Here is a 14,368-nt window from a genome sequence, read left to right as displayed (position 1 = left end):
AAAAATAAAATAGTTTTTTAAAAAATAATAATAAAAAATACAATTTGGGGGGGGAATCCTCACACTGGGCATGTATGCGTGTATGCCCAAAATCCCAAGAGGAGAATGGAGGAAAAGAGCTTATGCTGAGATCATCACCCTGGTGGGGAGGGGGGGGGTGACTTCTCACTCTCTGTCTCTCTAGTAAGTGCATGCACCCTATAGCAAAAATCTCTCTAAAAAGAAAAAGAAAGAAAAGGGACCAGCAGATGGTGCAATGTTCGCACTTCTAGACTCCCACATACTTGACTGTGATTCAAGTCTCGGACCCAGTGACTTAAACTCCTGCCAGGTGCACATGCGTGTGTGCCCAAAATCCCAAGAGGACAAGGGATTGTGGAATGGCCATCCCCCCGGGGGGTGATTTCTTGCTTTCTATCTCTCTATTTCTTCAGTAAGTGCATGCACCCCATAGCAAAAATATCTCTCTAAAAAAAAAAGTTTGTAATTTTTATATCTTTGCCATAATACACTTCTTATTAATATATAATGTCCTTGTCTCTTATAAGCTTTTACAATTTAAAATTCATTTTGTCTGGTATTAGTACAACTATCCTGCCCTATTTTGCTATTTGCAAGGAATGTCTTTTTCCATCATTTTATTTTCAACCAACTTGTGTCTTTGGGTATGAAGTGAGACTTGGGCTATCCCTGTAGCATAGTGGTTAAGCACAGAGTCATAGCCTACATGGTTGACCATGGTTCGGATCCTGCCCCAGTGCCTTGAGAAACAAGGTGTATGTGCATGCATGCCCCAAATCCTCATGGGATGGAGATATGGAGAAAAAAGGCTTGTAGCATGACTATACCCCATCAGGGAGTGTTTTCTCTGTCTTTTCCTCTCTGTTACTCTCTGGTGAGTATAAGCAGCCTCTGGCAATTAAAAAGAAAAAAAGTAATTACACTATGTTATTAAAGTGAGACTCATGTAGATAGCATATAGTTGTATGAGGTGTTCTTATCTAGTCTGCCAATATCGATCTTTTTGTTTGAGAGTTTAATCCATTTTAATTAATTTAAATCACTGATAAGGAAGAATTTACTTCTGCCATTTTGTTACTTGCCTTATAACCTTAGATCATCCCCTTCATTTTCTGTGTTATTGTTCCTTTCTGTTCAAACTTTTTGTAGTGAATTGTTTAAAATTCCTTCTCATTTATATTGTGTATATCATGCAGTTGTTTTCTCCATTGTTACTGTGGGACTTAAATGGAATACTTTAGACCCAGCCTCAGTGGCAAAAGTGGTGGTGTGCTGAACTGCAGTGTTGGAGGCCACATGGCCAACCGCAAGTTCAGATCTGAGTTGACAGGACAACATTCTAGGCACAGCATGTTCCCGCAAAGCCTCATAATCTGCAGAGGCTGGGGGACGGGGATTGCAGCATGATAAAATCCTGTCAAGTGTCCCCTTACCCCCATGTTCTCACACAGTTTCTCATGCGTAAAATAAAATTTAAAAATGTAACACCTTAAAGTTATAATGCTCAGGCCAGCAGGTGACATGGAGGTTAAGGTAGCTGGATCCCACATGGCAGACTTGTTGTTCGAGTCACAGACCCAGAGGCTTCAAAATCACTCTGGGTACATGTACCTGTGTGCCTCAAATACTGAGAGTAGAATGGTGAAGGGATTGTGGCATGGCCATACTCCTTTGGGGGGGGGTGATTTCTCACTTTCCCTCTCTTTCTCCAGAGAGTGCATATGCTCCACAGCAAAACTAATTTTAATTTATACTAGCTCAACTTCAATAGTATGCAAAATTCTGCTTCTTTACTCCTCTGTTCCTACTCCTTTCAGTTGTTGATGTCACGAAATTATTTTTTTCATGTATGTGTACCCCAAAACATGAATAATTCTTTAAAATGTGTAAGTCTCTTCAGTTATGTACAAAATGTGTGGCGTTACAATCCAAAGTTACAATAACAGCAGTTTTTTGACTTTTTAAAAATGTATTAAGTCCTTTAAATGTTTGTTTATTTCTTTACGTTTGCTATAGGGTGTGTTTGTTTGCTGGAGAGAGACAGAAAGAAAGAAGGAAAGTGAGAGATCTCCCCTGAAGGAATGGTCATACCAAAATCCATCTGCTGTCTAGATCCTGGGCATGCATGCACACATGCCTGGCTTGTTTCTCAAGTCCCGTGTTTTTCTGGGACTCAAACGTGCAGTCGGCCTTGTGGGATCCAGCTGCCCTAACCACCGCACCACCTGCTAACCCAAGTCCTTTAAATCTTTAGAAAAGAAAAATTAAACTTACAAGTCATTGTCATAGTAGTAACACTGTTTATAATTGCCCATGTATTTATCTTTATTGAAATATTTATTTCCACATACAGCATCAAGTTATTGTCTCATGTCTTTTCATGTCACCCTGCTGGATTGCCTTGAGCATTTCTTGCAGGGCAAACTGTTGGTAATAAATTCCCTCAGTCATTGTTTAATGTCTTAATTTGTCTTTCACTTTTTAAAAAAAATAATTATTTATTTAACTTTATTATTACTATTTTTTAAATTTGACCAGTGAGAGAGAGAGAGAGAGAGAAAGAGAAAGGGAAAGCGAGAAAGCAAGCCACCGAGTCTTAGATGACCCACAGTCAGCCTTGTGGCGGTTCAGTGCCTTAACCACCAGGCCACCTGCCGGCCCCTTGTCTTTCACTTTTAAGAATAGTTTTGCTGGAATAGAATTCTTGCTTTAGTTTTCTTTTTTTCTTCAACACTTAGAAAATTTCAGTTTATTGCCTTCTGACCTCTAAAATTTTTGATGAGATATCTGCTGATAATCTTACTGATAATTGCTTGTATATGATGAGTCACCTCTTTTGCTGCTTTTAAGATTCTGGGGCCAGCAGGTGGCATCGTGGTTAAGGTGCTGGACTTCTACATGACTGAACACAGTTGAGTCCTGGATCCGGGCAGCTTAAAATTTATGCCAAGCATGAATTCTCTCTGATGAGCACACATACCTTATGGTGAAAACCAAAAAAAAAAAAAAAAAAAAAAAAAAAGTTCTGCCTTGATGTCTTTTTATTTTAGCAATATAAGTCCTCTTTTTCTTAATCTATTTTTGCATAGAAAAATATGTCATGACTTTTCTGACAAGCTAACAGTAAAATTTGATCACAGTGTGTCTTGGTATCTGTCTGAGTTCAGCATACTTGGAGTTCATTGAGCTTCTTGAATGTTTATATTCAAATATTTAATCAAATTTGGGAAATGTCACTATTATTTCTTTAAATAGTCTCTCTTTTCCTTTCAATTTCTCTTCTCCTTCAGGGACTCCCACAGTGCATAAATTGATCTGTCTGATGGTGTCTCATAGGTCCCTTAGGCTTGTTTATTTTTCCTAAAACTTTTTTTTCTGTTCCTCAGACTCAATAGCTTCCATAGCCCTGTCTTCAAGTTCATCAATTTTTATTCTGCCTGCTCAAATCTGCCTTTGAATCCTCCTAGTGAATTTTTCTGTTCATTTATAGTCCCAGAATTTATTTCTTTTTAGATTTTACATTTCTTCCTACATATTCTTTCTTTCTCTTTACTCTTCTCTCTCTTTTCTCTTTTCTATTTCTTTTCTTTGCCAGAGGGCATGCACACTTACCAGAGAGAGAAAGAGACAGAGGAAGAAGGAGAAAGTACCCCCCCAAAGGTGTGTTCACACCACAATCCCTACTCCTCCATTTCTCGATCCTGTCAGGATTTTAGGCATGCATGCACACCTACCCATCATGATTTTGTTACCAGGGCCAGTATTCAACCTGCAGTTGACCGGGGGCCAGCAGAGAGCATAGTGGTTAAGACTCTGGACTCCCACATGATTGCAGTTTGAGTCCTGGAACTAGCAGCTTGCTCTTCCACCTTCCTTCTCTTTCTCTCTCTCGCTTATCAAATTAAAAATAATAAATAAAATTAAATAAATCCTTTAAAAAGAAAAAAGCTGCAGCTGACCATGTGGGATCCAGCCCCCTTAACCACTAGGTTACGAGGTTGGCTCAAATATTTCCATTTTTTAAAAAAGTTTGGGATCAGCAGATGGCATAATTATGTTGCTGGACTCCCATGTAGTAGATCGCAGTTCAAATCCTGGACCTGGTAGCTTAAAACTTATGCTGGGCACTTGTGTGTGCATGCCCAAAATCCCAAGAGGAGAATGGAGAAGAAGGGATTATGGTATGGCCATCCCCTCTGGGGGGTGATTTTTTGCTGTCTCTCTCTGCCTCTGTCTCTCCAGCGAGCGCACACACCCTATAGTAAAAATCTCTGAATTAAAAAAAAAAAAGTTTACTTAAAGAGAGAGAAAAAAGAAAGATGAACACTCTCAATAGGGTCTCACATTATGATCCTCTCTAGTCTTTCCTAGCCAGTCAGGATCACAGGCATGCATGTACACATCTGGTATGTAGGGTCAATCTAGGAAATGCACCCCAATCTTCCACATGGCCTCTAGCATTGTGTAGCTTTGCTCTACTGCTGCACCACCATGATTGGGCTGATATTTCCATTTTGTTCATTTATTGTTTTGTTGATTTTCTTAGTTCTTTGAGAATCTTTAAGACAATTGTTTTAATGTCTTGGTCTATTATATTTATCATTAGGTCTTTTACAGGGACAGTTTCTATTTATTAGCTATTTTGCATTTAGAAGGGGTATACTTTCCTGTTTCTTTGTATGTCTTGTAATTTTGTTGTTGTTGTTGTTGAAAACTAGACATCTGATTCTAATAATGTAGTAATTCCTGAAATACTATCCACCCCCCCCCCCCCCCCCCCTTTTTGTCTTTTGCACTTTCTTCTTCTGCCTGGATGGGAGGAGCAGAGCGAAAATTAACAAGAAGGAAGGCGGAGCTAAGGGCCAGAGAAAAACTGGGCCTCTTTTTAAAAAAAAAAAGGAGTAAAAAGGAAATATTACCAAAAAAAAAAGGGAAGATAGAAGCAGGGAGAGACAGGAACTGAGAGACCGAGAGAGAAGGCTGGGGGCGCAGAGGGGGGCTCCCTACCGCTAGCTCTTTTGTTGGAGGCTGAATTATTAGTAGAAAGTCTTCATTCCCTTAAAAATCTAGTTCACAGTAGCCATGTGGAACCTTATCCTGAAGGCCCGTGGCTTCTTCTGCCGCTAGCTCTTTTGTTGGAGGCTGAATTATTAGTAGAAAGTCTTCATTCCCTTAAAAATCTAGTTCACAGTAGCCATGTGGAACCTTATCCTGAAGGCCCGTGGCTTCTTCTGCCGCTAGCTCTTTTGTTGGAGGCTGAATTATTAGTAGAAAGTCTTCATTCCCTTAAAAATCTAGTTCACAGTAGCCATGTGGAACCTTATCCTGAAGGCCCGTGGCTTCTTCTCTGCCTTGATGTCTTTTTATTTTAGCAATATAAGTCCTCTTTTTCTTAATCTATTTTTGCATAGAAAAATATGTCATGACTTTTCTGACAAGCTAACAGTAAAATTTGATCACAGTGTGTCTTGGTATCTGTCTGAGTTCAGCATACTTGGAGTTCATTGAGCTTCTTGAATGTTTATATTCAAATATTTAATCAAATTTGGGAAATGTCACTATTATTTCTTTAAATAGTCTCTCTTTTCCTTTCAATTTCTCTTCTCCTTCAGGGACTCCCACAGTGCATAAATTGATCTGTCTGATGGTGTCTCATAGGTCCCTTAGGCTTGTTTATTTTTCCTAAAACTTTTTTTTCTGTTCCTCAGACTCAATAGCTTCCATAGCCCTGTCTTCAAGTTCATCAATTTTTATTCTGCCTGCTCAAATCTGCCTTTGAATCCTCCTAGTGAATTTTTCTGTTCATTTATAGTCCCAGAATTTATTTCTTTTTAGATTTTACATTTCTTCCTACATATTCTTTCTTTCTCTTTACTCTTCTCTCTCTTTTCTCTTTTCTATTTCTTTTCTTTGCCAGAGGGCATGCACACTTACCAGAGAGAGAAAGAGACAGAGGAAGAAGGAGAAAGTACCCCCCCAAAGGTGTGTTCACACCACAATCCCTACTCCTCCATTTCTCGATCCTGTCAGGATTTTAGGCATGCATGCACACCTACCCATCATGATTTTGTTACCAGGGCCAGTATTCAACCTGCAGTTGACCGGGGGCCAGCAGAGAGCATAGTGGTTAAGACTCTGGACTCCCACATGATTGCAGTTTGAGTCCTGGAACTAGCAGCTTGCTCTTCCACCTTCCTTCTCTTTCTCTCTCTCGCTTATCAAATTAAAAATAATAAATAAAATTAAATAAATCCTTTAAAAAGAAAAAAGCTGCAGCTGACCATGTGGGATCCAGCCCCCTTAACCACTAGGTTACGAGGTTGGCTCAAATATTTCCATTTTTTAAAAAAGTTTGGGATCAGCAGATGGCATAATTATGTTGCTGGACTCCCATGTAGTAGATCGCAGTTCAAATCCTGGACCTGGTAGCTTAAAACTTATGCTGGGCACTTGTGTGTGCATGCCCAAAATCCCAAGAGGAGAATGGAGAAGAAGGGATTATGGTATGGCCATCCCCTCTGGGGGGGGATTTTTTGCTGTCTCTCTCTGCCTCTGTCTCTCCCGCGAGCGCACCCACCCTATAGTAAAAATCTCTGAATTAAAAAAAAAAAAGTTTACTTAAAGAGAGAGAAAAAAGAAAGATGAACACTCTCAATAGGGTCTCACATTATGATCCTCTCTAGTCTTTCCTAGCCAGTCAGGATCACAGGCATGCATGTACACATCTGGTATGTAGGGTCAATCTAGGAAATGCACCCCAATCTTCCACATGGCCTCTAGCATTGTGTAGCTTTGCTCTACTGCTGCACCACCATGATTGGGCTGATATTTCCATTTTGTTCATTTATTGTTTTGTTGATTTTCTTAGTTCTTTGAGAATCTTTAAGACAATTGTTTTAATGTCTTGGTCTATTATATTTATCATTAGGTCTTTTACAGGGACAGTTTCTATTTATTAGCTATTTTGCATTTAGAAGGGGTATACTTTCCTGTTTCTTTGTATGTCTTGTAATTTTGTTGTTGTTGTTGTTGAAAACTAGACATCTGATTCTAATAATGTAGTAATTCCTGAAATACTATCCACCCCCCCCCGCCAGTTTTCTGTCTTCTGTCATTTTTTAAAATTGTTTTAGGCTGTCCTTGTGTCAATGATCAGCCTTAAGTGAAAATTTAAGATTTTCTCGAGTCTTTTCTGAGCCTGTGCCTTTCCCTGGGCATGTGACAACACGTCCTAATTTTCCCTGTACATGCAGTTGTCTTTAAATGTATTGGTTTTTTGTTTTGTTTTCTGAAAACAATTGTGTTTCAGATTTTCCCTTGTCTCCAACCACCAACCACCTCCCCTCTAACTTCCATGCCCCTCCCCTAGTCAATGATGGAAAGCCAAATGTATTGTCCAAATAAATTTGGACTTATTTGGTGGATTGGCCAGGCCATTGGATTCTTTCTTATCCCTTGCCTGCTTCTAGACTTTTGTTCATTTCTCTGCTTGTTATTTCCCACCTGAAATGACAATATAATAAGATGAAATTTAGGTAGTCGGTGTTATCACTTGTGGTAAAAAGTTGGGTGAGGAGAGAAAAATTATCAGCTGAAAGGAAATTGGAATAGTTCATGTGAATTATAGCTCCATGTATTCCATGAGCAAGCATAAAGTTGATAGCAATACTAGTGCATTAAAAATAATTATTTTTTACTACCTGATTTGCATTATTAGCCCATGTAAATTTCATTAACACACATAAGCAAGAGCAATATACATGTAGTAACAAATGAGCTTTCTCTGCTAGCCATTCTGCAAAGTTAGTGAGTGGGTATTTGTAAGGCTGAGCTACTAGTATATGTAAACTTAAACACCTCTGTATGCTATGGTGACATCTGTTATTTAAATTTCATAACGTACATGTTCTATTTTTCTTTTTCCTTTGAACATTTTTTCTATCTGTCAAATGTTTCCTCCCCTTGTACCTCACATCCACCCTCTACCACCCACTCTCACCCCATACAGACGCTAGCATTTACACCCATCCTCTCCACCATCACGTCTTCAAGTCTCTCAACCTCTATTGTAGACACTCAGTACGAACTTTATAGGGATGTACAAGAATGTCCTAGTCTTTAATGTCTGACTCCTGAAAAGGGAAAAAGGAAAACAAAAGGGGGAGTTCTGGACCTTTAAAGTCCTTGGCAGTCACTTTGGTGGGATGGGGAGGGGATTGCCACATGGGAGATGTGCAACAGTTGCCACCTGCCTTTTGCACCTCTGTGATCAAAAGCAGGAATTGCAGGAATGAATGATCAGAGCACAGACGCCAGTTATCTAGAAGATAAGAACAAAACTGAGCATTTTAAATAATATAATGTGGCAACTTTAGAAATCATACTCTATTCTTTCTTCAGGACCTGTTGCTATTGCTGCTTATTATAGTTTGTTTAGTGACTTTTCTGAATTAACTCAGTCAATGACTAAACAGAAAATTTCTTAAATGCCAGTGGTCTCCCACTCTTTCTTGGGGACTCTATGTGTGTGGTGGCATGTTTTCGATACTCAGCCAAGGTAATTAACAACCCTTCGTTAGTCCTCACTTCCTACCTGTGCAGAGCCTCAAGGTAAAATGGAGAGGAAAGCTTAGTGCCATCTTAGGTCTTTCCTGAGCATACACACAGCACTGAGAATGTATGTGGCCTTCTAGGTTCCCAGGAATATGTTGGAATCTTTCAAAGCCCCCCAAACAAATCCCATTTCTCAGCATTTACTTTAAGTTCTTGGGTTAGTATTTTACTTGCCCCAACTATTAACCACCACCCTGGGCAACAACAAAGCGCATTAATTTGCCTATAATTGTTTTCAACAATTGCTCCTGGAGAAAAGACTTTTCACACTGGTGAGCTCTGAATCAAGTCAAATACATACAGCCTTGCAAATTAGTTCTGGAACTACCAGATAGGTCAAGTAATGAGGAAAAGAGGCTTTGAAGGAGAGTTGGCCTCATTTTGTTCAGTTCAAATAGCCACCACGCTATTAGTTTTTACCATGAACGTGGGTTGTTAATTTTCAAGGCTATGACAGAGATGGAGAGTGGAAAGTGGGAGGTGTGTATAGGTCAAGTTACAGCACACGAAGTTTACTGTTCTTACCAAGATTCAGCCTATTTTCTTGATAAAATAAAATTAGTACCTATAGACTACTGCAAGTCTCTGGTTAATTTCCAGAATACTGAAAAGTTTATACTGATATTTTTGCCAGTTTTCTCATTGCTTTGAGAAAGGAGAGAGTTCTCTAAGGTTCTTACTTTGCTATTTTTGCTAAGGTTTTGACATCTTGATTTGGGTGAAAATCAAGTGGCTAATACTACTGAAAATGGACAGCCCCGCATTTCAGGGAAGTGCACTGTTGCAGGAGAGAAAACTACATTTACATCTAGAGGCAGTGCCAGACTCTCCTCCCAGATCTGTGGCTCACCAGCATTCACCCAGCCTCCTTGTAAGGTGGGACTGGAGGAGTTGCTGTGATACTTGGTGAAGGCATTGCACTCACTGGTCACTCCCACAAGTCAGTATGGTTGCAGTGGTTGTGCTTCCAGAGTTGTGCACATAAGGTCTCCAGTCAGCATTAGCTAAATGAATTAGAGAAGAGTTGGTGAGAGTGGGTGCTGTGGCTTGGTTTGCTCAGCATCCTTTTCCACTTTCCTTCTAGGTGCAAAGCAGGACCCAGTACTCCGGATTCTCTGATACAAATCAGGCTTTGCTGATCAGAAGTGCTGAGAAACCTGAATTCGGAATGGAAATAAGTGGGAGGGAGGAAGTGAAGCATCTATTTGCTACTAGATGGTGAGTTCCTGAGCAGGTGGGACCAACACCCCCCATCCCCACTTCCCCAGCATCCCAGTCCTGCAGTACAGCTTGGAAGCCAACCTTAGAAGCTCAGTCAGAGCTTCTAGTCCAACCCTTTAAGTAATTCGGTAAACCATATAACACCCCGTAGCAAGTCCCTTTCTCTTTCCACTAGTTAAGAGCGGATGTCTCTACAGGAGGCTTGATTGAAAACAAAACCATGTGTGACAGAGCATGACCAAGTGCTGGGTTGGGTGATCCATGGGTGTTCTCCCTAGACCGGTATCACAGGAAGTTGGCTTAGGAAAAGTGCAAAGGCCCTGGAGATGAGCAAGCTGGGAGTGTCCCAGCACTGGGAGGGGGTCAGCCAGGTGCTGAAAAGGAGATCAAAGGGGGAATAGCAGAGCCACTGGACTGTTCAGTCCCATTCCTTGGGAATATTAAGCCTCAAGAATTGAAGCACCTTTAGAAAACGTGTGTGCAGAGACTATGGTGTTCCAAAGGAACAAGGCCTTTGGTACATGTCTGTGAACAAACGAGCAGGTACCTATGTGTCTATGTGGGCTGGCACTTGTGGGTATCTGTGGGTGATTTTAAAAGTATGTCAGGATCCCCTCCTGGGGAGCCAGGTACTGATGCTTGGAGTCTGTGTGTTCTGGAGAGATGGCCTGTTCCAGGGCCGGGATTCCAAGTCTGAGTCAGCAGATGTGGCCTGGGGGACTCAGGGAGGGGCCCTGGGCAAGTCCAGAAAAGTTGTTGTGATGTCAGACCTACAGGCTCTTTCCTTTCTAACTGGGACTTCAACACCCCTCAAAGCCATCCCGGGTTCTGGAGCTGTGCTGGGGCTGCAGCTTGAGGGGGAACAGAGCATGACTAGGCAGAAAGGGAGGGAAGAAAGCGTTCACTGACAGTAGCTCACATACAGACAGACTCCTGAAAGCCCCACCACCCGCTCAGATCCACCTCGAGCACAAACCCCAACCTCCCATTCCAAATTGGGAAGGGAACTTTATAGCACCTTGTGGTTGCCCAAAAGGCCACCATTAGCAACTCATCTGGGTTAACAGAGACCTTTTAAAATTTGCCAACACCCTTGGAGTTGAATCACTACTACTATACTCCTCACTAACCTGAGTGACACCAGGCACTCAGGGGAGGTGGTCAGGGATAAGGGCAGGAATAATGCCCTCTAGGCATTAGAGAGGGCAGGGCAGACAGGCTGGGCACTGGGCATAGACAGGACCGCTCACCACAGCCCTAAGCCATGATCTCTTGGAAACCTCAGGTGAGTGGCTATGGGATGACCTCAGAAAACCCTGGCACTAGTGACAACCAGTTAACCAAACACTTATCAAATAACAGAATCCAGTCTGCAAAATGCAAGTCTTCTCCACTGCAAGTCCCTCACAACCTTGAGTCTACTGGGGTCACTTTTGTGTCCCCATTTCTGAGATGCAGGAGGTGCTCAACACGAATTTAATGATTGGATGAATTTATCATGTGTACATGGAGGGTGCTCCTGACTGTATGCACAGAGGAATCCTCCTGTTTCTGGGAGGGACACCTTGCGAAGTACTCCTTCATGTGATCCTCAATGGGAGGTAAGAGACATCATTTTGGCTTGCAGAAGAGGTGTCTAGGAGCCATGGAGTTCTCAGCAAGTCTGTGAAAGCATGAGGGCAGGCCACTGACTCCCTACTGTTTGGGGCTGCCTGCCTCAGTGCAGAAACAGCTCCTCCTGAGACTCTAGTCTAGCGCAGTATAAGGGTCCCCAGGTCCCCAGAATTAAGTTGATCTGTTCCAGACCTCCCCTGTGCCTCTTTTTGAGCATGGCAAAGAGCCCTCTCATGTCCCATTATGTCCCAAGAACGTTCTTAGGCACACTTTGGAGGGGGCACTCTCACCATCAAAAAAGGTCTTCCCTGGCCACTCTCCCATCTGTTTCCCCTTGAAAACAGCCTGGCCCACCCCTGAGGCAGCTCTGGGCAAATAAGCTACAGCCCTGTCTGGGGGCCTTCCAGGCCTCTGTCCCCACACGTTGCAACTGGAGCCCCAATCTGAAGAGCATTTTTGAGATGAGTATGAGGGAAGAGGGTTGGGAGAGGAGCCCCCTGATGCCCCTGAGACTGTGTTTCGACCATCTTTAGCCTCCTGTATAATGAGGTGAGCCCTGAGGCTGCTGCAACATCTTCCGGCTTTCTAACATGAGAAAATATTCCAACCCATCTCCTCTTCTCAAACCCAGGTTCCTTTTAGTGGAGACTGGTGTTTAGAAACCAAGGTCTGGGGCCAGTCGTGCTCACTGCTATAGGTGTCACTGCTCACAGGCCTTCTCAGCTGACACAACTAGGACGGATATGGCGTGCAGCCTCCCACACACATCTCCACCCATCTAACTGACAAGCACGAGCTCACACTGATACCTCCAGTTCCTGTCCAGCATCACAGGGCTCGCCCTAGTCTGCCCTTAGCATCAGCAGCGGGGCGCTTGGCTCTTGTGACCCACAGGCATCTCCAGTGAAGTCCTAGAACACACTGAGCAGTTGTAGAACTGCTAGCCCATGGCTCCATGGGAACAAAACCTACCAATTAGAGGTCAGCATTTGTTTGGAATGGCAATTATCCAAGGGTGCCCTGGAGACCCTTGGAGCTCTCTGAGATCCTTCCAAGGGGTGGGTGAGGTCAAAGACATTTTCATAAGAGTACCCTTTTACTCCCATTCTCTGACAAGTGTATAGTGGAGTTTTCAGAGGCTGCATGCCATGACACTGCTAAAATATACCTCCCTTTCCCAACTACATATTCATGCAAATCTGTATTTTCTTCATAGACTTCAACTAACACAACATATCTTATCAGATTGAGTGCAGAAGCAGATCTAAGAGTCCAGCTGTCTCCTATTAAGCTAGACAAGAGACGTTTGCATGAAGAATCATGCCATTTCTCTCACTAAGGCTTTGTATTTGGGGAAAAAATAGTTGTTTGTCATAAAACATCATGCTATTTATACTAACACATAATAACCGTAAGTCCTGAGACCAAAATGTTTGACAACTGCTGAGCTAGAATTTGTCTTTGGCCTGAGAACCTGGAGTCTGAACAGTACATTCAGAGTTACTTTCTCTGTGGCCGTGTTATTTGAAATACAGGTTAGATCATCTGTTTTTGTTTACATTCTACCCTTGATGATTCTATTTATTTTCACTCTCCTTCTCTTTAAATATGTGAAACATTAACAGGGTTCCAAGACTCAAATGTATTTTGTTTAAGCTTAAAAGCTCCCTAGTAATTCCAATGAGCAGAGAGGGCTGGGAAGAATTGAGCAAGACCATTCCACTCCTTCCTCCTTTCCAGTTCCCAGATCCCATGACTGGGATTCTATAAATATGTTCCTGACATTGAGCAGCAATAACTTTAGTCTGTTAGCAGAGTCCCAAAGGAGGGGAAGTGATGTGGACACCCTAGCCAGCCTCCCTGTGCTGGACGGCTTGGCTTATTTGGTAGAATGGCCCAGAGGCCACAGGCACACAAAGTGCCTGATGCAGCAGGGTGCTCGGGAGAGTGCACCCCTTTCTGTGGCTTCTCCCTGACTTCCTGAACTTCACACCACCCTGGCTCTGACTACCCTCTGGAAGACATGACTTTCAGTGATGTGGTGGTTATGGTACTAGACTGCCACATGGCTAACTACAGTTCGAATTCCGGACCCAGTGGCTTGAAACACGATGGGTGCATGTGTGCATGCACCCAGAATCCCAAGAGGGAAGTGGAGTAGAAGGGATTCCAGCGTGGCCATCTCCTCTGGGGGGTGCTTTCTCACTTGCCTTCTCTCTGTGGCTATCCTGCAAAACTTAAACAAAAAGGAAAGAAATGGTTTTCGGATGTCTTCTGGACCACTTGGCTGTTTTGTGCAGTTTAGGCCAGAGAAGCCCAGCTGGAGTCCCTTGGCTTCCCCAGCCCACCTCCAACACTTAAGCCAGGCTATGAATATGCTCCTCAGGTCACACCCTGCCTGAGAAGGTGTAACACTCCACCTTTAATTCAGAGAAGGTGTGAACAAGAGCCCCTGTTGTCCTCAGGCCCTGTAGTCTTCCACTGTCTCAGCACAGCGCTCTCTTAAGCACCACTCGAGGGAGACACTAGAAAGAGGCTTGATGGAAAAGGAGAGAAACGGGAAAGGAGGGAGGAGTGCAGGAGGAAAGGAGGAAGGGCGGGGAGGAGGGAGGGAGGGACAGACAAAGAGAAGGGGTGCGGCAGTGGCGGGAGCCCTAGGGGAGGGTGATCTCAGCAGGGAGAAAGTCCGCAGTAGTTAAAGTAGTCGGGAGGACAGGGAAGCTTCTGCCCCTGCAGCCCCTTTCTCCCAAGTCCTGCCCCTCCCCGGAGACCAGGCGGCGGAGTGCCGGGGACAGGAGGAGCTGCAGCCTCACTGACCGGCTGGGGGCTCCAGCCTTGGGAATAAATAGGAATAGGAGCTCTGAGCGCTAAGCTCTCGCTGGGACCGGCTGGCGCCCCC

At 43.2% G+C, this 14,368-nt stretch overlaps 1 protein-coding gene and 1 long non-coding RNA gene across 4 annotated transcripts in view; one reads left to right on the top strand and one right to left on the bottom strand.

Annotated features, from left to right (window-relative positions):
* The window catches only part of LOC102492295 (uncharacterized), a 32,074-nt gene extending 18,521 nt beyond the window's left edge, over positions 1 to 13,553 (bottom strand). For both annotated transcript variants that reach the window (XR_001370685.2, XR_001370684.2), the window contains exon 1: positions 12,279 to 13,553. This is a non-coding gene — a long non-coding RNA (uncharacterized LOC102492295). The remainder of the gene's footprint in view (positions 1 to 12,278) is intronic.
* Positions 1 to 14,368, top strand: part of SPON2 (spondin 2) — a 32,674-nt gene that overhangs the window by 9,942 nt on the left and 8,364 nt on the right. Inside the window, exon 2 of one of the 2 annotated variants that reach the window (XM_006152874.3) lies at positions 9,719 to 9,852. In XM_006152874.3, coding sequence (XP_006152936.1) covers positions 9,850 to 9,852 — 3 coding nt within the window. In that variant the 5' untranslated portion in view covers positions 9,719 to 9,849. Of the gene's footprint in view, positions 1 to 9,718; positions 9,853 to 14,129; positions 14,366 to 14,368 lie in introns of those variants that run through there. The other variant, XM_006152875.2, reaches the window with a different exon arrangement.

This window comes from Tupaia chinensis, unplaced genomic scaffold (genome assembly GCF_000334495.1).
Source record: "Tupaia chinensis unplaced genomic scaffold, TupChi_1.0 Scaffold000360_1, whole genome shotgun sequence".
NCBI classification, from domain to species: domain Eukaryota; kingdom Metazoa; phylum Chordata; class Mammalia; order Scandentia; family Tupaiidae; genus Tupaia; species Tupaia belangeri.
Note: the sequence above shows the minus strand (reverse complement) of the source record. Positions and strands in the feature narration are given on the sequence as shown.